Raw genomic sequence first — 21,473 nt, forward strand, 5'->3', positions numbered from 1 at the left:
GAAACGCATGTAGGTTTCCCAGTTAGAGCAAAAACACAGTGTGAGGAGCTTTATAGAAACAATGAAAAGATTTCTTTAGAATCCACAGCTTAACTCAGAGAAACATGACTGTACCATACTTGCTCACTGATCATTTTGAAAGGAATCTCATAGTTTTTTTCTTAATAGAAAAATTTAATGACTTATATTGGGTGCCTCACACTTGTAATCCTAGCTGCTCGAGAGGTTAACATGTGGAAGATGGAGGTTAAAAGCCAGCCTGTGGGGTCCTCAAAAGACTAAACATAGAGCTCCCCTATGACCCAGAAATCCCAATCCTGGGCATTCACCCAAATGTCCAGAAATAAAGACATACTAAAGCTACTAGCACAACGATGTTCATCACAGCACTATTTACCATAGTGAAGATATGGAACCAACCCAGATGCCCCTCAGTAGATGATTGGATCAACAAGATGTGGTAGTTATACACAATGGAATTCTATGCTGCCACCAGAAAGAATGACATTGCACCATTCCTAAGGGAATGGAAAGACTTGGGAAAAAAATCCTATTAAGTGAAGACCTAAAGGAACATAGACTCCATGGTTTCTCTCATTTATAATAATCAGTACACATTTAAGATTAGTACACATCTAAGATTGTCCTAGCAGAGGATCATAATAACTGTAGGATATGTTTTGTTGTTGTTGTTTTTGCCAGTTCTGGGCTTGAACTCAGGGTCTAAGCACTTTCCTTCAGCTTTCTCAAGGCTAGAGCTTTATCACATGAACCTCAGCACCACTTCCAGCTTTTTTTCTATGTATGTAGTACTGAGGAATTGAACCCAGGTTTTCCTGCATGCTAGGTAAGCACTCTACCACTAGGCCAAACTCCAGGCCCCTGAACCCTAGGTTATGGAAACAAGAAGTTTATCTTTGTGATTGTTCTTAATGAACTATGTGAAGTTATTTTTTTCCTCTTTTTTACCCCTTATGGTTTATCTCATATTGTTACTGTATCTGACTTTGTTATCTGGTATATTGTTTATATGTTATTTGTTTATCTGAAAGGGGAAAGGGAAGGGGAGAAAATGATTGGGGAGTGGGGGAAGAGGGAGGGGGAAAAAACATGAGAAGAAGAACCAATGTGTGAGAAGTAATGCACCCCACTACCTGATGAATGTAACTGTAACCCCTCCACACTTTACCCCCAAAATAAAATACAATTAAAACCAAGTCAGCCTGTGGGCAAAATGTCCTCCAGGATCCATTTTCAATTTACTAGGGAAAAGCTGAACCTGAGGTAGGACTCAAGTTGTACTATAACCCTGAAAGCCAAGAGAAATCATAAGCCCTATGTGTGTGGGCATGCGTGTGTGTGTGTGTGTGTGTGTGTGTGTGTGTGTGTGTGTGTGTGTTTCTAGAACCCAAGATTTTATATAGTATGGACATGTATCTACCACTGAGCTAAATAGCCTTGTCTTTCTTATTGATTTCTAGGATACAATACTGTTTCATTTGCATATGTAACATCTTGGATTTCCAGCTTGTTTTTCATATTCTTTTGCTTCATTTTAATGAACAGAGATTCTATTTTAGTGACAGCATGTTTACGTTAAATACCTCAGTTATATGTTTATCAGGCAATTCTTCATTCCCAGGCCACTAACTCTAATCCAGTCCCACAGGCTAAGCCCCCGCTCCTTCCTTCCTTGTTTATCTGTAAATTCCTTGTCTTGGGTTGAAATACCATTCACAATCCATTTACCTATTCACCCAAAGTACACAGGAAAAGCAAATTTACCAGTGTTACCTCACAGAAGGCAATATCTGTCCACTAGAGGATACTGGTGGCATGCAGTTCATTTTTCCTTTTGCCTTTGGCTCTTCAGTCAAATGCTATTTTCCAAAGTGACCTAGGTCAGCTCCCATTTCCTACCACTGTGTTCACTGAGAATATACCACACATCTCCCATCCTCTTAGACTCATTAATCCACATTCCATCCAGGGATCTCCTTAAATTCTCACTTTTTTAAATCATGTACATGAAAATTCACATTTATGAAATATATCAATAGTGTTTCACATATACTTACCCTCTGAGAACACATACACACAGAGTTCTCAGCCCTGATGGATCCCTTCTAAATCCCTTTGTAGCAAATTCCATGTTCTGACCAATCTTTGCCAACTGCTAATCTATTTTCTGTGCTTCTTGGAAGTTTTGTCTTTTCCAAAATGTGATGAATAGAACCACATAGTATGTGGCTTTGGGATCTGGTATAATTATATTTTAAACCCTAAATATATGTTCATTCATATTGTTGCATAACTCAGTAAATAACTTACCTATTCTTCCCACTAAATAATATTCCATCATACATTCTATTATACAAAATAACTTGAACTCAATTTATTCATTCTTTTGTTGAGAAAAACCTTGGTTGCTTCAGTTCTTGTGCGCGTGTGTGTGTTTTTAAATGAAACTGCTGTAAAGTTCATATTTGGGATTTTCTATGAGAATAAAGTTTTAATTTTCCTGGCAATACTTACATAGACGAATTTTACACTAAATGTTAGATATGTGGTAAGTTTCTGTGCCAAGTCTATGTTTCACTTCACAAGAATTTGACAAGCTGTCTTCCTAAGTGGCTTTTCCCGTTGTGAGTGGTTAATTGTAGACAAGAATCTCATGGACTTTTTGCACTGCCTGGGCTGGTTTCAAACCATGATCCTCAGATCTCATCCTCCTTCTCCAAAGAGAAGATGTTAATTTCTATAACAACTTGTTTGGTTCTAAAAGCGATTATAGTAGCTCCCTACAAATGTTTGCCACTGATTCATAGTAGCTGACCACAAATGTTTGCCACTGATTCAATCTCAGCCTTTTTTGGTTAAATCTTAAAAGTGGTTTTATTTAAGCTTGGTGCTGGTGGCTCATGCCTATAATCCTAGATACTCAGAAGGTTGAGATCTGAGGATTGGAGTTCAAAGCCAGTCCAGCAAAAATGTGAATTCTTCTCTCCAATTAGTCAGCAAAAGCTGGAAGTGAAGGTGTAGCTCAAGGAGTAGAACACCAGCCTTGTGCAAGAAATAGCTAAGAGATAGCACTGAATTCGAGGAGCAGCTCTGAGTTAAAGCCAGTATTGGCACCAAAAAAAGGTAAGTGGTACTATTTATCTGGGTGTTTCCTAAGTAATTGATGCTGAAAGCCATGTATTATTAATGAGCAACTTTCTCAGTTGCAGAAAATAGTCCAAACACAGGCTATCATTCTTCTGGCACAGAGGGAGTTCCCATCCCAGGCATCTCTTTCAGATGGTGGTTGTCTTAGAATGGAGATGCACCACTCCAGTGTCTACTTCCATGTTCACACAGCATTTCTCCTAGTTACACATGATACCATGTCCATTTTATAAATACACCCATCAAATCAGATTTAAAGAGTACTGATATCTTAACTTGATTACATCTGCGAACAACTGGTTTCCCAATAAAGTAAATTTCACAAATTCTACATGGACATAGACTCCAGGAAGACTCTTTAGAACCTAGTTCAACTTTTTAAAGTTTGATGTGAAAATAAATGATTGATATGAAGGCAGTATAGCAATCAATTTCAACCAAGCAAGCCCTCCTTTTTACATGTGTATGCCAGTCCTGGGGCTTAAACTAAGGCTTGAGTGCTCTCCCTGAGCTTTTGTGCTAAAGGCTAGTGCTCTACTACTTGAGCCACAGCTCTATCTCCAGCTTTTTAGTGGTTAATTGGAGATAAGAGTCTCACAGTCTTTCCTGTCTGTGGTATCTTCCAACTCAGATTCTCAGATCTCAGTCTCCTAAGAAGCTAGTCTTATGGGCAGGAGCCAGCAAAACCTAGCTGAAATCTCTGGTTCAGGACCAGGATCCTCCATTTAGGGAGGATGAAAAAACGTTTTGACAAACTCAGTGGCTATGAGGGGACTGACGCATGAAAACTAGATGGTGTTAAAGAGCCCAAACAGCAGAAATGATATACCTTGTTCACCTGAGTGCGAAGCTGATGACTCTGAATCAAATGAGGGAGGTTACTGGCGATATCCATCCAAGGCCTGTAATGATCTGGAAGCTCTTTCTGCATTAAATACAGAAACATCCAGTATTTTAGATCTCTCTGGGAAGCACTTGAGGAAGTGGTTTCTTTTATTTTCCAGTTTTCAAGTGAGTTCAATTAATTTCATTTCACCCAACACTGAGAAATGAAATCAAGTACATTAGACCTTTCATTAGTGCTGATACGTGTGACAGGAATGTAGTTCTTGTACTCATAGGATCTAGTAAGGAAGAAAACAATATGCTCAAATTGCTCCAAGTGTGTAAGAGACACTTCAAAAATGCTTTTGCTGAACCCTGTGAATTATTAGCTAACTTTGTATCTGTGCCCTTTGTAGTATTATTCTCAGCTGCAGTCCCTGTGCAATCACCTTGGTAACCCAAGACAGACAAGATTCACTGGCAACCATCTTGTGTGGAAGGCAAACTCAGGGAATCATCTTATTCCTGCTCTGTTCTAGTGATAAAGGGATAACAATTCTCCAAAATTCCAAGGACAAAGACTGAGCTGACATCAACCAGGCCATACCTAGGACTTGGGATGGTTTACATCTCATCCTTTATCATTCCCTGTATCATCCCCTATCCTCTGTCCCCTATTTAACTTGAAGCCAATACCTGAAGATGGCTGGGCAGAAGATGTACTGTGGTCTTCCCACTGTCTTCCCATGACTATCATGTAATAAATCATTCTCTGTCTTTCACTGTGTCATTTTATATAGAATATAGTGGTAAGTAGTTGAATCTAACTTGGCTTGCCTGAATTCTGGGCCTGGGAGTCTATAAACTCAGTTTCAAATGAAGCATGCTGTGTTTAGTTCTGCCTAAGAACTTATAAGGAAGTAGATGTAATTACTTCTGTCAGCTGTTCGGGGGAAAAGAAAGAGAATTGTTTACAATAACGTTGAGTGTTGAGCCTGTTTTTGGAGGCTGTACATAGGTGGCAGGTCTAAGTAGAAATTTAAATAATGGGAAATAATAAAGGCAGAGGGGAAGAGCATATTAACAGATATTATCAGTGCTCTGGGGATCACAAATTAATAATGTTAAAGTACAAAATTTAAAAGAAGGAATTAATGGAAGATGACCTAAAAAGTTAGGTCAATATGCTATGTGTAGATCATACAAGAGTGTGTCTTTTCTATATGTGGATATCATGATTTGATTTAAATTTTAGAAAGACAGTTTTGTTTGTAGGATTCTATCATACATAGTCAGATTAGAAAGCCTTTGAAATACTCTTCAAGAACCACACATATACGTGCAAACAATAACAGCGGATGTGGAAATAAAGGACCATGTCTAGAGAGCAAAGACCAAGTCTACAAGATATATTTGGAAAGTAAAATTAAAGTGATGTGATGATTACATTAGGAGAGTAGAGGCTTCAGGGGGGGAGTTTGAAGCCCAAGGGAACCATGTCCATGTATCATGACCATGACACTTAGGCCATGCTTTAATCAAACAGACCAGAGCCTGGATGTCATGACTCCAACTCTAAACCAACCGAAAACTAACTGCATCTTTTTATCTTTCTTCTTTTTCATTTTCTGGTACTAGGGCTTGAACTCAGGGATTGGGCACATTCCCTTAGCTTTTTTGATCAAGGCTGGGGCTCTACCACTTGAATTACATCTCTACTTCTAGCATTTTTCTGGCTAACTGGTGATAGTCTCTTAGACTTTCCTTCCATGGGCTGGCTTCAGATTGGGATCTCCTGACCTCAGCCTCCTGAGTAGGTAGGATTATAGGTGTGAGCCACCAATCAGTTCTCCATTTTGAGTCGATATTTATTGGAACTCAACTATTGTGGTTGGTTCATATATTCATGGCTGCTTTTGAGAAGAGTAGAGAAGAGTTAAAGAACTACAAGAAAAAAAATCATCTGATTTGTAAAGCTTAAGGATTATTTAGCCCTTAAGCAAGTGTCCAACCCCTGACCTCATCAATCAATAGCCTATAAATTCAAATGTGATATCTCTAGGTTAGGAAGAAAAGAAATGGAGGTGAATTATGTGTTTGTAAATCAGGCAGCCATATGAATGGGGAGGGAGACACACATTGGGATTAAAATGCAGGTGAGAAAAGAGTGAGCAGAAAAAATAGAGAATTTATTTTATGTTTATTTTTGTGCCAATCCTGGTACATAAACTTAGGACATGGAACTGTCCCTTAACTATTTTGTCCAAGACTGGTACTGTACCACTTGACCACTTCCAGCTTTTTTGAGTAGTTAATTGCAGATAAGAGTCTCACAAACTTTTCTGCCCATGCTGGCTTTGAATAGTAATTCTCAGATCTCAAGCCTCTTAAATAGCTAGGATTGTTTAAAATAGTACCAGGCTAATTTAAATTGATTAAATTTAGAATATCTGTGGAATCTAAAGACAGAACTGTTCTGAGAAGCTTGAAATTCAGGGGAAAATTGATATTTGGATTGCATTAAACCCCTCACATTGTGGTTATAACCACAAAGGCATATGACGTTATACTGGAGATTTTGCAAATAGAAAGGAGAAGATGGTCTAGTTAACACACTGGGGAATATTCACAAGGCAGGAAGAGGAATTGAAGCCAGTAATTCAATTCAGAAAGAATGTTCTAGACGTCCATGAAAAAAAGTCAAGAGGCTAGAAGATTTTATAGAAGTACACAATAATCACAGATCCAGGGGGTTCTTAGAAAGTTTAGATAAGATTGATGCTCTATAAAAACTAAAACAGAATAAGAAAGTAGCTGTGAGCATCTCCAATTATGTGGAATAAGAGTCAAGTTCAGGGAAGCAGGGTTCAAATGTGAATGTGTTGATGAAATGCGGAAATAGAGAAAATACAGCTTGCTTTTTTTTTTTTCAGAAGAGACATTGGCAATCTGTGTTTGAGAGAGGAAGAGGTCATTTTTTTTTTGCCAGTCCTGCGGTTTAAACTCAGGGTTAGGTAACTGTCCTTGAGCACTTTTGTTCAAGGCTAGCACTTTACCACTTGAGTCACCACTTCCGGCTTTTTCTGTGTGTGTGGTACTGGGGAATTGAACCCAGGGCTTTGTGCAAGCTAGGCAAACATTCTACCATTGACAAAGAAGAGGAAAGGGGAGAGAGAGGGAGAGAAGGAGAGAGGGAGAGAAGGAGAGAGAGAGAGAGAGAGAGAGAGAGAGAGAGGGAGACAGACAGGGATGGGGAGAGAGAGGAAGGGGGAGGGAGAGGGGGAGAGGTTCATAGAAGGAGGTTAGATAGGTGGGCAGTTTATAGTCATACAGGAAAAAAGAAAAAGTAGATAGAGTCATAGTAAAGGCAGAAAGTCACAGAGGAAGGGAAGGAGAACTACAGCATAAGTCAGATGTGTCAGATGCTGGATTTGGACTAGTAGAAGGGCACAATCTGTACTCTGAAGTTCACTTTCTGTGCATTCAATTTTTCAGCACATCAAAAGGAAAATCTAGTTGTGTGAATGGGAAGAGGGGCAGGCATTAAGTTAAAAATTAAGGAGAGAGCTGGAGACATGGCTCAACTTGCAGAGAGCCCACAGAGCAGGCAAACCAAGCAAGCACAAGATCCTGTTTTTTCTTCTTTTTAATGTTATGTTTTTTCTTTCCATTTTTTTTCTTCGCTTTCCTTCTGTCATTGTGGTTGTTCCTAGAAACATAGTGACAACACTGGGTACAGACTAGATACAAATTATATTTTTATTGATACAGTCACCTGCTTTATAAGCTGTTTGTTCTTAACCCTAGTATTTCTTGTTTAAGAACTCACAATCGTGTGGGTCCTTCACCGACCTTTATTCTTTTCTTTCTTTTTACTTTTTTAAAATTTTTTTCATGGATCTCTCCTATAAATACCTTCCTTTCTTCTTTATATATTCTTCTTATTAATCTTCTTATTTTTTATAAGTTTTATTTATTTTTTCTAAATTTTGTACTCAACTATTTCACCTTTCTATCACCTTAGGTCAGTTATCCTTATGCCATCCCTTTCCTTCATTACTATATTAATCTTACCCTCCTACATGAGTCTTTTCTTACCCCCTGCCTTGTCTCTCATACTATTTTTCTATCTCTGGTCCTCTGTTCATCCTTCAACTTTTATAATGCATGGATCTACAGTTGATGGTTATTGAGCAGTACTGTATATCTAGGTGTTCAATTACACTGTAGGTCCAGAGTGACTTAAATATCATAGAGATTGGATTGTGGGGATTATTTTTTATCATAAAATGTGATCGGTGGTGGTATTTGGTTTGTCTGTAAGTGCACGGGGCGGGGGGTAATACCAGTCTAAAATTCTGAACTTCTATTCTCCAGCCAGCTAAAGAGCACTACATTGGTTATATCTTAAAAATTGTAACCTTAAATTGTAATCTTAAAAATTGTAACCTTGCTCCCACTTTCAAATAGGCATAACAAGAAACTCAAGAAAAATGGCAAATCAAGGAATAGCATCTCCCACCCAATATAAACAAGCAATGGAGCAGTTAATGGCAAAACTAGAGGAGAGTGCTCTATCCTCTAAATGCTACACAAATGCAATTGGTAAACAAGATTAATGAAGTTTGAAAACACACGGAAAGAGCTACATAAATGAGAGGAAGCCACATCTAAACGAGAGGAAACCCTAAAGAAGGAGATACCTGAGCATGAGGAAACCATAAAGGAGGCCATAATAAAGGATTTATATGAATAAGAGGAATCTAGACAAAGAAAAATGGACAAATTCATAGAATCCACAAACAAAAAGCTGACCGAACTCCAACAAATGTCCAAGTTGAGTAATGCTGCTGAGCTACAGGACTTCAAAGAGACCACTCAAATGAAAATCAAGGAGTTAAAGAAGTCCATACATGATCTAAAGCAAGAGATACAAGGCATCAAAAATGACCAATTGGAAGGAATGGAGATGAACAAAGTAGAAAGTATTGATAGCAGGTTAGACAATGCAGAAGAGAGAATCTCTGAGGTTGAGGATAATCTAGTTGTTATAGAGAAAAAACAGAAAATGAGTCAAACCAAATCTGGGAAACTTGAGAGAACGCTTCAGGAGGTCCAAGGTACAATTAGGAAGCCTAATTTAAGGCTAATTGGTATTGAGGAGGGCCTGGAGAAAGAGGTCAAGGGTATTGGAAATATACTTCAGGGAATCATCTCAGAGAATGTCCTAAATATCCAGAAAGGCAGGCTCATCCAGACACAAGAAGCTTTAGAATCTCTAACAGACCTGACCAGAAAAGGACATCCCACCACCACATTATATTCTGTACAGGATCAATAGAGACCAAAGAAAGGATCCTAAAGGCAGCCAGGGAGAAGAGAACAATCACCTACAAAGGAAAACCAATCAGAATAACCCCAGATTTCTCAGCAGAGACCATGCAAGCAAGAAGAGATTGGAAGGATATATGTCATGCCCTGAAGTCAAATAACTACCAACCAAGAGTACTGTACTCAGCTAAGCTCTCATTCATAACTAAGGAAACAATAAAAATTTTCCATTCCAAGAAAAACAGCCTCTTCAACAAGTGGTGCTGGCAGAACTGGTTAAGCACCTGCAAAACAATGAAGTTGGATCCTTCTTTGTCACCCTGCACCAGGATTAACTCCAAATGGATCAAACACCTCGAGGTAAAAGCAGATAGACTGAAAACTACAAGAAGGAATAGGAGATATACTAGGTCTCCTTGGCACAGGTCAAAATTTTCTTAACAAGGACCAAGAAATACAACAAATCAGAGAAAGGCTGGATAAGTGGGAGTGCATTAAACTGCAGAGATTCTGTGTGGCAAAGGACATAGCTAGCAAATTAACTAGAAAGCCTACAGAGTGGGAGAAGATCTTCACTAACCATACAATGGACAAATGCCTCATATCTAAAATATATCAACAGCTCAGAAAACTGAATCTCTCCCAAACTAATCTTCAAAGAAATAACCATCCCATTAAAAGATGGGCCAAAGACTTAAAGAGAGTCTTCTCTGAAGAAATAAGAATGGCCTATAGACACATGAAGAAATGCTCAACATCTCTGGCCAGAAAAGAAATGCAAATCAAAAGAACTCTGAGATTCCCACCTCATTCCAGTTAGAATGGCCAGGATCAAAAAATCTTATAACAACAGATGCTAGAGGGGATGTGGCCAGGAGGGATCACTACTACACTGTTGGTGGAAGTGCAAACTCATTCAACCACTATGGAAAGCAGTATGACAGTTCCTCAAAAGACTAAACATAGAGCTCCCCTATGACCCAGCAATTCCACTACTTGGCATTTACCCAATGTCTTTTGTCCAGAAACAAAGACATACTAAATCTACTATCACAATGATGCTCATTGCAGCACTATTTACCATAGCAAAGATATGGACCCAGCCCAGATACCCCTCAGTTGATGAGTGGATCAACAAGATGTGGTATTAATACACAATGGAATTCTATGCTGCTGTCAGAAAGAACGATAACACCCCATTTGTAAGGAAATCAACAGACTTAGAAAAAATCAAATTAAACTATGACATGAGAAAGGGTATCAATGTTTGTGATGTAACACACCTTCTATGTGGTGAATAAAATGTAACCCTTCTATTAATTACAATAAAAAATATATGGAAAAACATAATAAAAAAGAAAAAAACATATTAAGTGATGTAAGCCAGACTCAAAGGAACATAGGCTCAATAGTATCCCTCATTTGTCATAATCAGTAGAAACCTTGGGCTCTCCTAGCAGAAATTTGCAATAGAGCAAAACCCAGCTAAATAAGGCCATATAGGATGGTAAATGAAAGGACCTCCAGGACATGGAAACAAAAGCCATATAATGAGTGATTGTTGTCCTTAATGTACTATGTTATCTCTCATCTCTTTTTCTGTCCCTTGGTTATCTCCAATTTTTACAGTATTTCACCTTGTTGTCTGATCTATTGTATATATGCGTATTTGGTTATTTGAAATAGGATAGGGAAGGGGGGAAAACAAGATGAAGGGCGGGGGTGGGGGGAGGGAAGTGGGAACCAAGACATGAGAAAGGGTATCAATGTTTGTGAAGTAATGCACCTTCTATCTCATGAATATAATGTAACCCTTCTATTAATTACAATAAAAATATACAGAAAAAATATAATGTAAATAAAAAACCTCTACTGGTAAAAAAAAAAAGAAAGAAAGAAAAGAAAAGAAGCAGTCAGATAGAGTAATTCCAGCACTCAGCAGATCGAAGCTGGACAAACCTGAGTTCAAAGCCAGTTTAGGCCATAAACCAAAACCCTGCCCTCCCCCCAAAAAGAAATGATCATCTAAAGGAATGTGGGCCTTCCTCCTCCTTTTCACCCTCTCCCTTTCCAAAGCCTAATGTGGGATCTCGTATGTTAACCCACAACACAAAAGACAACGAAGGCCTCCCCAGGTGTGGTACCCAATCCAGCAGGGTCAGTGCCTCAGGAGGATGTGCCAGCCACACACATTCCTGGTCTCGACCAGGACACTGAGCTTTGTAAGTGAGAAGAGAACAGCAGCATGAGGACAGCTGTCCCTGCAGCTGCATCACGGGAATTCTCAGCTACTGATTACTGATGTGGCAATCATACCTAGTAAGTCTTCTCTACGGGAGAAGCATCTTCAAACATACTTTACCATCTGTCAGACTGAATTCTGCCTGTTAACTTGTCCTCTAGAGATGGAAGAAAGTTTTCAATTATGTTCACTGCAGTCAGTTTTGAATTATGTTCACTGCATTCAGTTTTAAGTTATGAGGTAAGAGATAGGACCAGCAGATGAATTCATCACTAAATAACGTCCTCTTTGGTATCAACTCACTCATTCCTACCACACCTGTTTTCAAACCTACATGATACTCCAATAGTCTGTTGGTGAATACTACCAATTATAATTTTGAACTTTTATCAATATGGAACGATTGTTCTTAGACAACCATTATCACATTTTTCACATTATTTCCTCAGAACCAATTTCTGAAAGTAGATTTTCCAGGTTAAATAGTATTTGAAATTAGATATGGTGGTTAACTCCTACTATCTCAGCTATTCTAGAGGTTAGATATAGGAGGGTCTAAATTCCAAGCCAACATGGACAATTTAGTAAGATTCTGTCCAAAATAAAGTGAAAGAAAAGGGGCCAGTGCCAGGAGCTCAGTTGTAGAAAACTTGCCTAGCAGACTGAGACCCTGGGTCTATCCCCAGTGGAACAGGTAAAATTTTATGTATTTAAAAGACTGAAAAAATCATTGAATTTCTTACAAAAAAATTACATCAGGGGCCGGGAGTCTGAAGACCCAGGTTTGATTCCTCAGTACCACATGTATAGAGAAAGCTGGAAGTGATGCTCTGGCTCAAGAGGTAGAGCACTAGCCTTGAGGAAAAGCCCAAGAATTTAAGTCCCAGAACTGGGGAAAAAAGTTACACCAACTGACAATCACATCTACATTATACAATACATAATGAGTATATCAATTCATCCCTACTTCTAGGAAGAATTAAGTAATAGCAATCTATTGGTTTTATGTTTTTAAGATAGAACCTGCATTCAGTTACTTGCATTAAATATCTATAGTTGTTTTACTAATGTTGCTAAGATAACATTCCAAGAAATACAAAATTCTGATGACTAAAATATTCTAATACCACATACAGCAGGAGTATCCCCTGCTCTAGACTTACACTGCTTAGGTGACCTGGTTGAATTTCTACCCTTCCTTAATCCTGTTCAGGTGAGCCAGCAGAAAGTGATTGGTCTAGGATGACTTTCAAGTGAGCACCAAATAACCTTCAACTTCATTATATACAACCTCTAGCCTAAGGACAGAAACTCCTCAACCTGCACCATGACCATTGACAACTAGTACAAGGACATGAGGACCACAAGAAGGAATCCCAATGGGAGTTGTGATCCGTTGCCCAAACTCATGGACAATCTCTATTCCCAGAAAACACATGAACATCACTCCCTGTAACATCTGTGTCCCCTTATTTCTTTTACCATTTTGGTAAACACTGGACCCCTAACAGGCCATCTCCCATCTCTACTAAGCAAATAATAAAAATCTTTTCACTGACCAATTTGCAATTGGTCTTGTTATGGGTTTCATAATTCCAAGAAGACTCAGTTTTGTGTCAAAACTGGTAGTAAGATATTCAAAAATTACGAAATCTATAAAGTATCCTGTGGGGTTCTGGCAGTCTTTGCTAATATAATTCTAGCTGCCCAAAGATCTGAGGACTGAGATTTGAAGCGAGCCTGTATAGGAAAGTTCCTAATACTCTTATCTCCAATTAACCTCCAAAAAGCCAGAAGTGGTGATAGATTGTCAGTCTTGAGAAAAAAAATCTAAGGGACTGTGCCCAGGCCCTGAGTTCAAGCCCAGTACCTGGAAGGGAAGGGAAGAGAAAGGAAGGGAAGGGAAAGAAAGAGAGAAGAAAAGAAAAGAAAGAGAAAGAGACAAGGAAAGAAAAAGAATGAGACAAGGAAGGAAAGAAATGGAAAAAGAAAGTGAGATATATAGAGAAAAAGAAGAAAGAATGAAAAGGAAAAGGAAAGAAGGATATTCTAACTCACATTCTCCCTTCCAGCATGGATGATTTTTCAGGTTTCTTCTGTTTCTTTAAATTTATATTTCTGGGATTAGTAATGAGTAATTAAAATCTTATCCTGTGCTTGAGTATTGTATTTTTATGTATGTGTTTGAAATAGCCATTCATAATAGAATAGTCAAATGAACCAGTATTTCATTCATTCTTCTGGGTTTGAAATCATGCTTACAAAGTTCATCTCATGCCAACACCATTTCTTTTAAGGTATTTCCCATTTTACTGTTGATGTTTAAATATCTAATCCATCTGCCTTTGTGTTTTGTATGTTGTAACTTAGGGCATTCTGGGTTTTTGTTTTGTTTTGTTTTCATGTTGAAATATATAAATTTGCCAAGCAAGGTTAAATAACTCTGGTTCATGGCAGGTCAAGCCTCTTATGACTCTGTTTAGTTTCCTGTACAACAGTTGTTCAGAATGAAGTCCTGAAAGCTTTAAACAACCCCCTGCTACCATTTATTTCCTGAAACAATCTTTCTATGTAGCCCAGGCTGGTCTGGAACTTGTGTTCCTGTCGTGCCTGCCCATTGCTAGGATTAAAAGTGTGTGCTGCTACCAACAGCCTAACGTTGCTTATCTTCTTTCAAAAAAATGCAGTGGCAATACTCAGTGGAAACTGTGTAGAAAATGAACTATACAGCTCATCAGTGGGGATGGAAGGGAAAACCTGGGAAAGAAGGAGGGAAGGAGCAATATTGTCTAAAAAGAAACATACCCTTTACCTGACTTATGTAGTTATAACCCCTTTGAATACCACCTTTATTTTTTATAAATAAAAAAATACAAAACAAAAAACTTTCCTATTTTATCTTTTCAGAAAAGTTGTGTTTTCGTATCTTTTTTTTTCCAAGCTAGGGACTCACCATGTAGCCCGGTGGTCTTCGAACTCACTATGCAGCCCAACGTGGCTTCAAATTTATGATCCACTTTCCTCAGCCCCCCAAATGCTGGGAGTACACTTCTGAAACATCATGCCTGATTCTTTTAAATTTCACTTTGGTTCCTACAAGTACAGGAGGTATGGTAAAATATATTTAGCTCGTTAATGCTGAAATCAGCAGCATGGTCACATTGGTTCAAATCGCACTTGAAGCCAAGTATTCAGTGGATTATAAGAGAATGTGAGAACAAACTTCCCAGGATACACACGCCATGGATGAAAGGGCCACGGCACAGGGATTATCATTCCTATTTAACAGAAAGGATTTGCAGTTCAAAAAACTCTAACATGTAAGCTCAGTTACTGAGCCTTAATGAATCATGTAAGCTCAAATACTGAGCGTTAACCAATCATAAGTAGCACATAAGGAAGGAACACCTGCTCCTTGACGGTCAGCAACCCCATGGAGAGGTGTGAGTCCCCAGGCTGTGTCACCCCAGGTGACAGGGAATGGATGTGAAGCAGGATAGATTAGGGAAGATCAGGTACAATAAACAGCCACCAGGAATTGTAAAAGATAATGAATTTAAGCTTCAAAGACATACAGGCAATGTTTATCCTCCTACTTCCCTTAAGATTAATGGGGTTAAGGTTATTTTAGGGGTAAATGAGGCAGAATGGATTAGGGGAAATGGTGAAGAAGTGCAGAGGAGGAGAAAGCCCCTATAGAGGTGGAGACAGAACAGAAAATTGCTGCCAATCACCAAGAAGCCACTCAAGTGTCTAGATTCAGAGAAGGTCAGACAAGACCCTCCTCTAGAGTCTTTGCAGGAAGTATGTTCCTGGGACAGCTGAATTTGTGACATCTGATCTCCAGATTCCGCCAGAATACGTTTCTGGGGCCAGGAGCATGGCCTAGTGGTAGAGTGCTAGCACGAAGACCTGGGTTTGATTTCTCAATACCATATACAGAAAAAGCTGGAAGTGGTGCTGTGGTTCAAGTGGTAGAGTTCTCATCTTGAGGACAGTGCTTAGTCCTGAGTCCAAGTTCCAGGACTACCAAAAAAATTAGTGTTTTTAAGTTGTTGTGGTTATAATTGGTAACAGTTGCCCTAGAAACCAATATACACTCTAAGTCTGGCATTTGTGTTGTTCTATGACTGACATTTTCATCCATTCCTTGTATCTTTCAAACCCATCCTTCCTCTTGTTGGTCTCTAGTCTCTCCAACTTAGATATTTTCCTAGATAAGAAAAGTTTAAGTTTCTCCATCATTAAGAATTCCAGAGAATTAGCCAACCCTATCCCACTTCTGTATTATCCTCTGCCTCTTCCCCCATTCTGCACATTTTGGCTCCTTAAGAATGGCACAAAGGCATACTTCACTTCATCCATTACATTCTTTTCAAAGGCACGGGGAGATTTGATCTTACGGTGCAGATCAGACCTCTCCTGTGGTACCATGATCATCTGCCTTCCGTTCCAGCACCATCAGAAACACCATCAAGCACACTGAAGACTTCAGAAGGGCTTGAAGTATTGCTCTCTGGGTCTGCTTTCTAAAAATGGTAGCTTACTGTGGCAATTAATTTTCTTCCATTTAGTCTAGCCAACTAGATGCCAATGTTTCTAGCAAGTGCCTTGCCTTTCTGCATGAGAATACGTTACGTGTTTATTTTTACTGACCGGTTGCTAAAGCACAATAAAACCCCAACACTGTCATGGCTATTTATATCAGTTCTTTTCTTTGACCCCAAGTAACATGTGTAAATCCAAGCCTGTATCCTGAAATATTTGCTTATTCATTATCTGGATCATATTTTCTTCAGGAAGACATGGAAGTGTTTATAGTAAGAAACTCAAAGGCCATGTGAAAGGGATGATGACAGACCTCCTTGGAGACCAGCTGTTGTAAGGGGCAGAGCCCCTAACATGTGCATTTGACCTGAAGGAGAGTAAAGCCTGGCTGTGGCCCTAGGGAACTGATGCACAGAGCTATTGACAGCTCTCTCAGTGATGAGTTACAGTGCTGTTGTCTGTGAAGTGATAACTAAGTCTCCCTGAATCCTCAGGACCATTCTGATGACAGGTTCTTTCTTTCTCCTATTTCCCAGAAAGATGTGTAAAAATCCTCACATGCATGAAAGAAAACAGGAACTGAAAGAATTTCATCTTATGGTGTCTGGAAAATATGGCTATAAAATGAATCAGAGTTTTGTTTTGATTTTTATCAACTTGGGACTGGAAATTTTTTTTACAGGCTATGCATCAACCAAACCACCCATCTGGCCTGAAATGTCACCAGAATTTGATGTTGCCATGTCTCACCTGTTTCTGCTTCTCCTTTTTTTTTTAAAGGAAACAAAGGATGTGGTATACTTGTAACCCGGCCCAATATTTTTCTACTTTATAATATGCTTTTCTTCTGCTCAGAGTACATGTCAAATGTCAAAAAGAACATGGCTTCCTAATCCTTTCTTCCATGTGAATTAGAGAGGATAGAAAACTCCTGAGACAATTTATGCACCCAGAATGGAGTGGGGATAGTTTGCTTTTGTGCCAGTACTGGAGCTTGAACTCAGGGCCTGGCTTCTGTCCCGGAGCTTTATGGTGTTCTACCACTTGAGCCTCAGTTCCACTTGCAGCTTTTTTGGAGATTAACTGACGATAAGGGTCTCATGGACTTTGCTGCCCAGAATGGCTTCAAACAGTGATCTTCAGATCTCTGCTCTTAAGTAGGTAGGATTACAGGGGTGAGTCATGGGTTCTTGATTGTTTATTCTTCCCAGAATAGATTTTTAATTGGGTAGTAGATTAAGGGTCTGGAGAACTGGTTTTGCCTTCTCAAATGGCCTTCACCTCTGTCTTCACAGCAACTATGGGCAAGGCACCCAATCTTTACCCACTGATGTGAAAACTGAGGGTAAGGCTGTTGGTGACTCACTCAAGGTCATAGGAGTAGGTGAGTGCCATGAGGCTGACTGGCTCCTCTCATTTATCCAGGATTCTCCTGGCTCAGCACTGAAAGTGCTGGGTCTCAGGTCAGTACTTAACAATCAACATTGGTCATCCAGTGACAGAAGACACAGTCTAAGACACAGTCCATGTCCATATACCCACTCCACCTTATACCCTCCCTACGTCGCTATTGCCAATGGAAAAGCAATTGACAGATTGGTAAGCTGTTCTCACAGCTGAGTTCTCACAGAGAGGATAATTCTTATCTTCAATTAAGTCCTTCTGGCTTTCAAGGAGGCTAAGGCAGGGAGACTATGAATTCAATGTTAGCCTGGGCTAAGTAATGAATTCTGGGTCAGCATGAGGTACATAGCAAGAGATCCACCTAACCAAAACAAAATAGAAAGCAGAACAGGTATTCAATTAAATGAAGTCTGGGCCATTTCTTAAACAGATGGCAAATTAGACTCAGGTGGGCTGTTTGTTCTACTCAATAATTACAATAAGCTAGACAATGGTGGCCCATGCTTACAATCCTAGCTACTCAAAAGGCTGAGATCTGAGAACCACTGTTCAAACCCAGCCTGGGAAGGGAAGTCTATGAGAGTCATCTCCAATTAGTCACCAGAAAGCCACAAGTGCCACTGTGGTTCAAAGAGTTCGAGTTCTAGCCTTCAGCAAAAATAGCTCAGAGACAGCCAACATCCAGGCCCTGAGTTCAACCCCAACAACTGACAAAAAAATTATAATGGCTGCAATATCAGACATCTACCTTTAACTGAGTGGCTTTGGTGTTATGATGTCACAACAAAAGAATGCCAAGAGTGGCATTAGTATGACACTTAATATGACTTTTGTTGTCACTTTCTCTAGTCCTCAGCCAGGCACAGTGGGAAAAAAAAGAGGTTGAAATTGGGTAGTTTCTAGGGATCCCTAGATTTAGTGTAGGGTGGCTTCAAGGACCCTGAATTAAATTTAATATTCTCTAAATCTGACCACATTTAATAAGAACTACAGTGCTGAGTTCAGTGGTAAAAACAGAACTGCATTGTAGGTTACTTGTTAAGTGGAATTGCAAAACAGATGCTCTTTGTTTCCAAAAGTCCCTTCCTCTTTTCAAAAATTCCCAAAGCCATCAAATGAATCCGCTTAACCAGCCTCAAAAGCACCTAAAGTCCCTCTTGTTCTCTTACCTTGGCCTTTTTCTTGCTGACTACAGACTTGCTTAGCATTTCTTAGACTTAGACATGCTTAGCATAACAGCAGCAGGATGGTTTTTCCCCTGGAACCGTTCTCTGAGGAAGCCAACATTCCCTGTTTGTGATCTCACTGTTTTTAGTAAAACCTTCATCTGGTTATTTGTATTATATCTCTCTTACTAACCCCATAAACCTGGAGAACAAACTCACAAACCAGAACCTCAACACCCCATTTCTGATCTAGCCCAAGTCTCTATCCTTACCAGAGGATTTGGAAGAAGAAAGCCATATTCTTCAGAAATGTGATATCTTCCTAAAGACAATGGTAGTATGGTCTTTAGATTCTGTCTTTGAAGCTCCATAATTTGGTTCCACAGGAGCTGAAATCCTGGTTATGGGAACTTCAAACCTGTGCCTTTTGGTTGATTTTGACTGTGTGGTATCTCAGAGGCAGAAGAGACCCTTGCCCTGTGGTTGAATTCCACACTGCTCTAAACTTGCTGGAGACAAGTAAACAATTAAGTACAGCTGGTTAAAGCAAACACAATCTACTCCAAGAAAATACCTACTCTATTTTCTCATTCATGCTAGTTTGAATCTTTGGTTTTAAACTTAGAGACAAGCATGTACAGCTTTGGAAAAGGGAAAAGAGAACTAGATTTTTGCTTCTAGCCAATCAAACACATATGGCAGAAATCTGGCCCGTGATAAACTTTTAATAACTGGGTCAAAATTACTACAAAAGAGTAAACATATTTTTAGTACCAGGGATGGAACTATAAGTCTTGCTCATAAATACTTTACTATTTTTAATAGTTTTAAATTTTATGGTTTGACAGTGTTGTAGTAATATTTTTAAGTGGATTCAGAGAGAATGGGGAAAAAATAACATGGCAGTATGAAAGTGACAGGACTTACAAAACTATCCAGGCTGAAACTCTCCTATTTCAGCCTCTTAAGGTCTAGGATTAAATGCATGTGCCACACACACACAACTCAAAAGAAGTAAAAATTTAAATATAGAAGTTACATTGGTGGTAGGTATGCATGAGTGTGATAAGCTCTTGGTCTCTGGACTGTATAGAAATAAAGCCGAAAACAGCAATTAAAAAAAAACTTAAGCAAAAGAGAAGTTTATTGCAAAGTGTATGTCTCTAATCCAGGCTCCAGGGACAGCTCATATTCCTCACCATAGCCTGGTTCCCATCCATCTCTCTGTTCACCAGGAGAGTTTCAACCCAAGGTGCCCAGACTTCTGCCAGACCAAACCAGCCACCATGCAGCTTCCTTCTGTCCCGGAGCTCTTTCCACATCCAATTCACCAGTCTTCACTTACTTACCTGGGAGTAAGTGGCTTTGGGATTCCTATGGTTATATTATATTCTTTTCTATAAGGCTCTTAATGTCAACTTCTCTTTAAGTCCACACAAAAGCCCTGGCACCAGGCTGCTGTGAGACTCCAGCCACAGGCCCAGGGTCTGAGGCACAGGCCTAGGACCCAGAGCCTGAGGCTCTGGACACAGGGGTCAGGTGACGACCTCACCACTGTCTTCCCCCTAACAGCAATGCACCTTACATGGCGAGTATACAACCTAGGGAGCCAATCTAAATGGTCACTTAAGGGCACCTTTAACCCCATCATTATTTGGGATGTATGCAACTACTGTGAGTGGAACACATCCAGGACTTCTCATATTTTCAATCTCTGTCTTTAACAACCTCCAGACTAAAAATCATCTCCTTCCCCTCTCCCTCTCCATCTCTCTCTCTCCCAGCCCTTCTCCCTCCCCCCTCCACTCTCGTGGTACCCTTGAAAAGTTACACTTTGAGTTCTCTTTCAAGGCCATACTGTCCTAGCTTCCCTCCCCTAACACAGCTACAGCTGTGAGCTTACAGCCCCTCCCTGAGCTTCCTCAACCTCACCTCCAAAGTGGCACAGCTCCTCCCCTTCCCCTGGCCTCCCACCCTCCTACCCTTTAACACCTCCCCCTCCTTATCTCTGCTACAACCCTTCCTTCTCTCTTTCTCTGTCTCTGTCTCTCTCTGTCTCTCTCTCTCTGATGGATCTCCATATTGGAGATCATTTACCATACATTGCCTCCATTCCCCCTGACAGCACTTCATTTGTGCCTTTGAGAGTGAGACACAGGCAGGTTCTCAGGGATCCCCTCTAGGTTCCCTGTTAAAGGCTAGCTGTCCTGGTTGATGGTTCCATAAGCCCAATTCTTTTCTCACTGTCTGCTCCAAGCAGACTCCTTCTGATGACCTTCCTCCCCGTGACTGCCAGCCTGCCTATGTAACTGGCTCAAGGTGGCAGTGGGTGAAAACCTTCAAAGGTAAAACAGTAAGCTAATGGCCCTACTCAAACTCTCTTTAAACAAGCCTCTTCAAGCATATACATTTCTCAACTCCCTTCTCTAGCTACCACATCTTCCCTTCTAACATAAACCGTCCTCTGCTCTGGCTCTTTCATTGATCTAGCACTGATAGTGGCTTGCTGGCTAACACACTGAGCCAGCTTCTCTCTTTCACTGCTCTCTCCTTTTCTCACCCCCAAGTCCCATATTAAAAGCAAACCAGTCCTTTTATCTTTGGGACTCAGGCCATAATCCAATCCTTTTCTCTTTCCTGAGTCCACTCATTTCAGAATATAGATTCTTAATTTCTCCCTTAGGACAATCTCCTCTAGAAGGCTACAGAATAAAAATCCCTCCCTCCAGTCTCTTTTCTATAGGATAGCTCTATCCAATTGCTTTCTCTCTTTAGAAACCAATTTGGCC

General features: G+C 39.8%; 1 protein-coding gene across 2 annotated transcripts in view; it reads right to left on the bottom strand.

The window, feature by feature from the left end:
- The window catches only part of Ido2 (indoleamine 2,3-dioxygenase 2), a 50,974-nt gene extending 31,878 nt beyond the window's left edge, over window positions 1-19,096 (bottom strand). For both annotated transcript variants that reach the window (XM_090353750.1, XM_090353749.1), the window contains exons 1-2: window positions 18,957-19,096; window positions 3,998-4,093 (exon numbers count right to left, since the gene is read on the bottom strand). In XM_090353750.1, coding sequence (XP_090209876.1) covers window positions 3,998-4,093; window positions 18,957-19,055 — 195 coding nt within the window. In that variant the 5' untranslated portion in view covers window positions 19,056-19,096. The remainder of the gene's footprint in view (window positions 1-3,997; window positions 4,094-18,956) is intronic.
- Window positions 19,097-21,473: the final 2,377 nt, after the last annotated feature.

The sequence above is a fragment of the Megascapheus bottae genome, chromosome 20 (assembly GCF_031878675.1).
Source record: "Megascapheus bottae isolate mThoBot1 chromosome 20, mThoBot2.hap1, whole genome shotgun sequence".
NCBI lineage: Eukaryota > Metazoa > Chordata > Mammalia > Rodentia > Geomyidae > Megascapheus > Megascapheus bottae.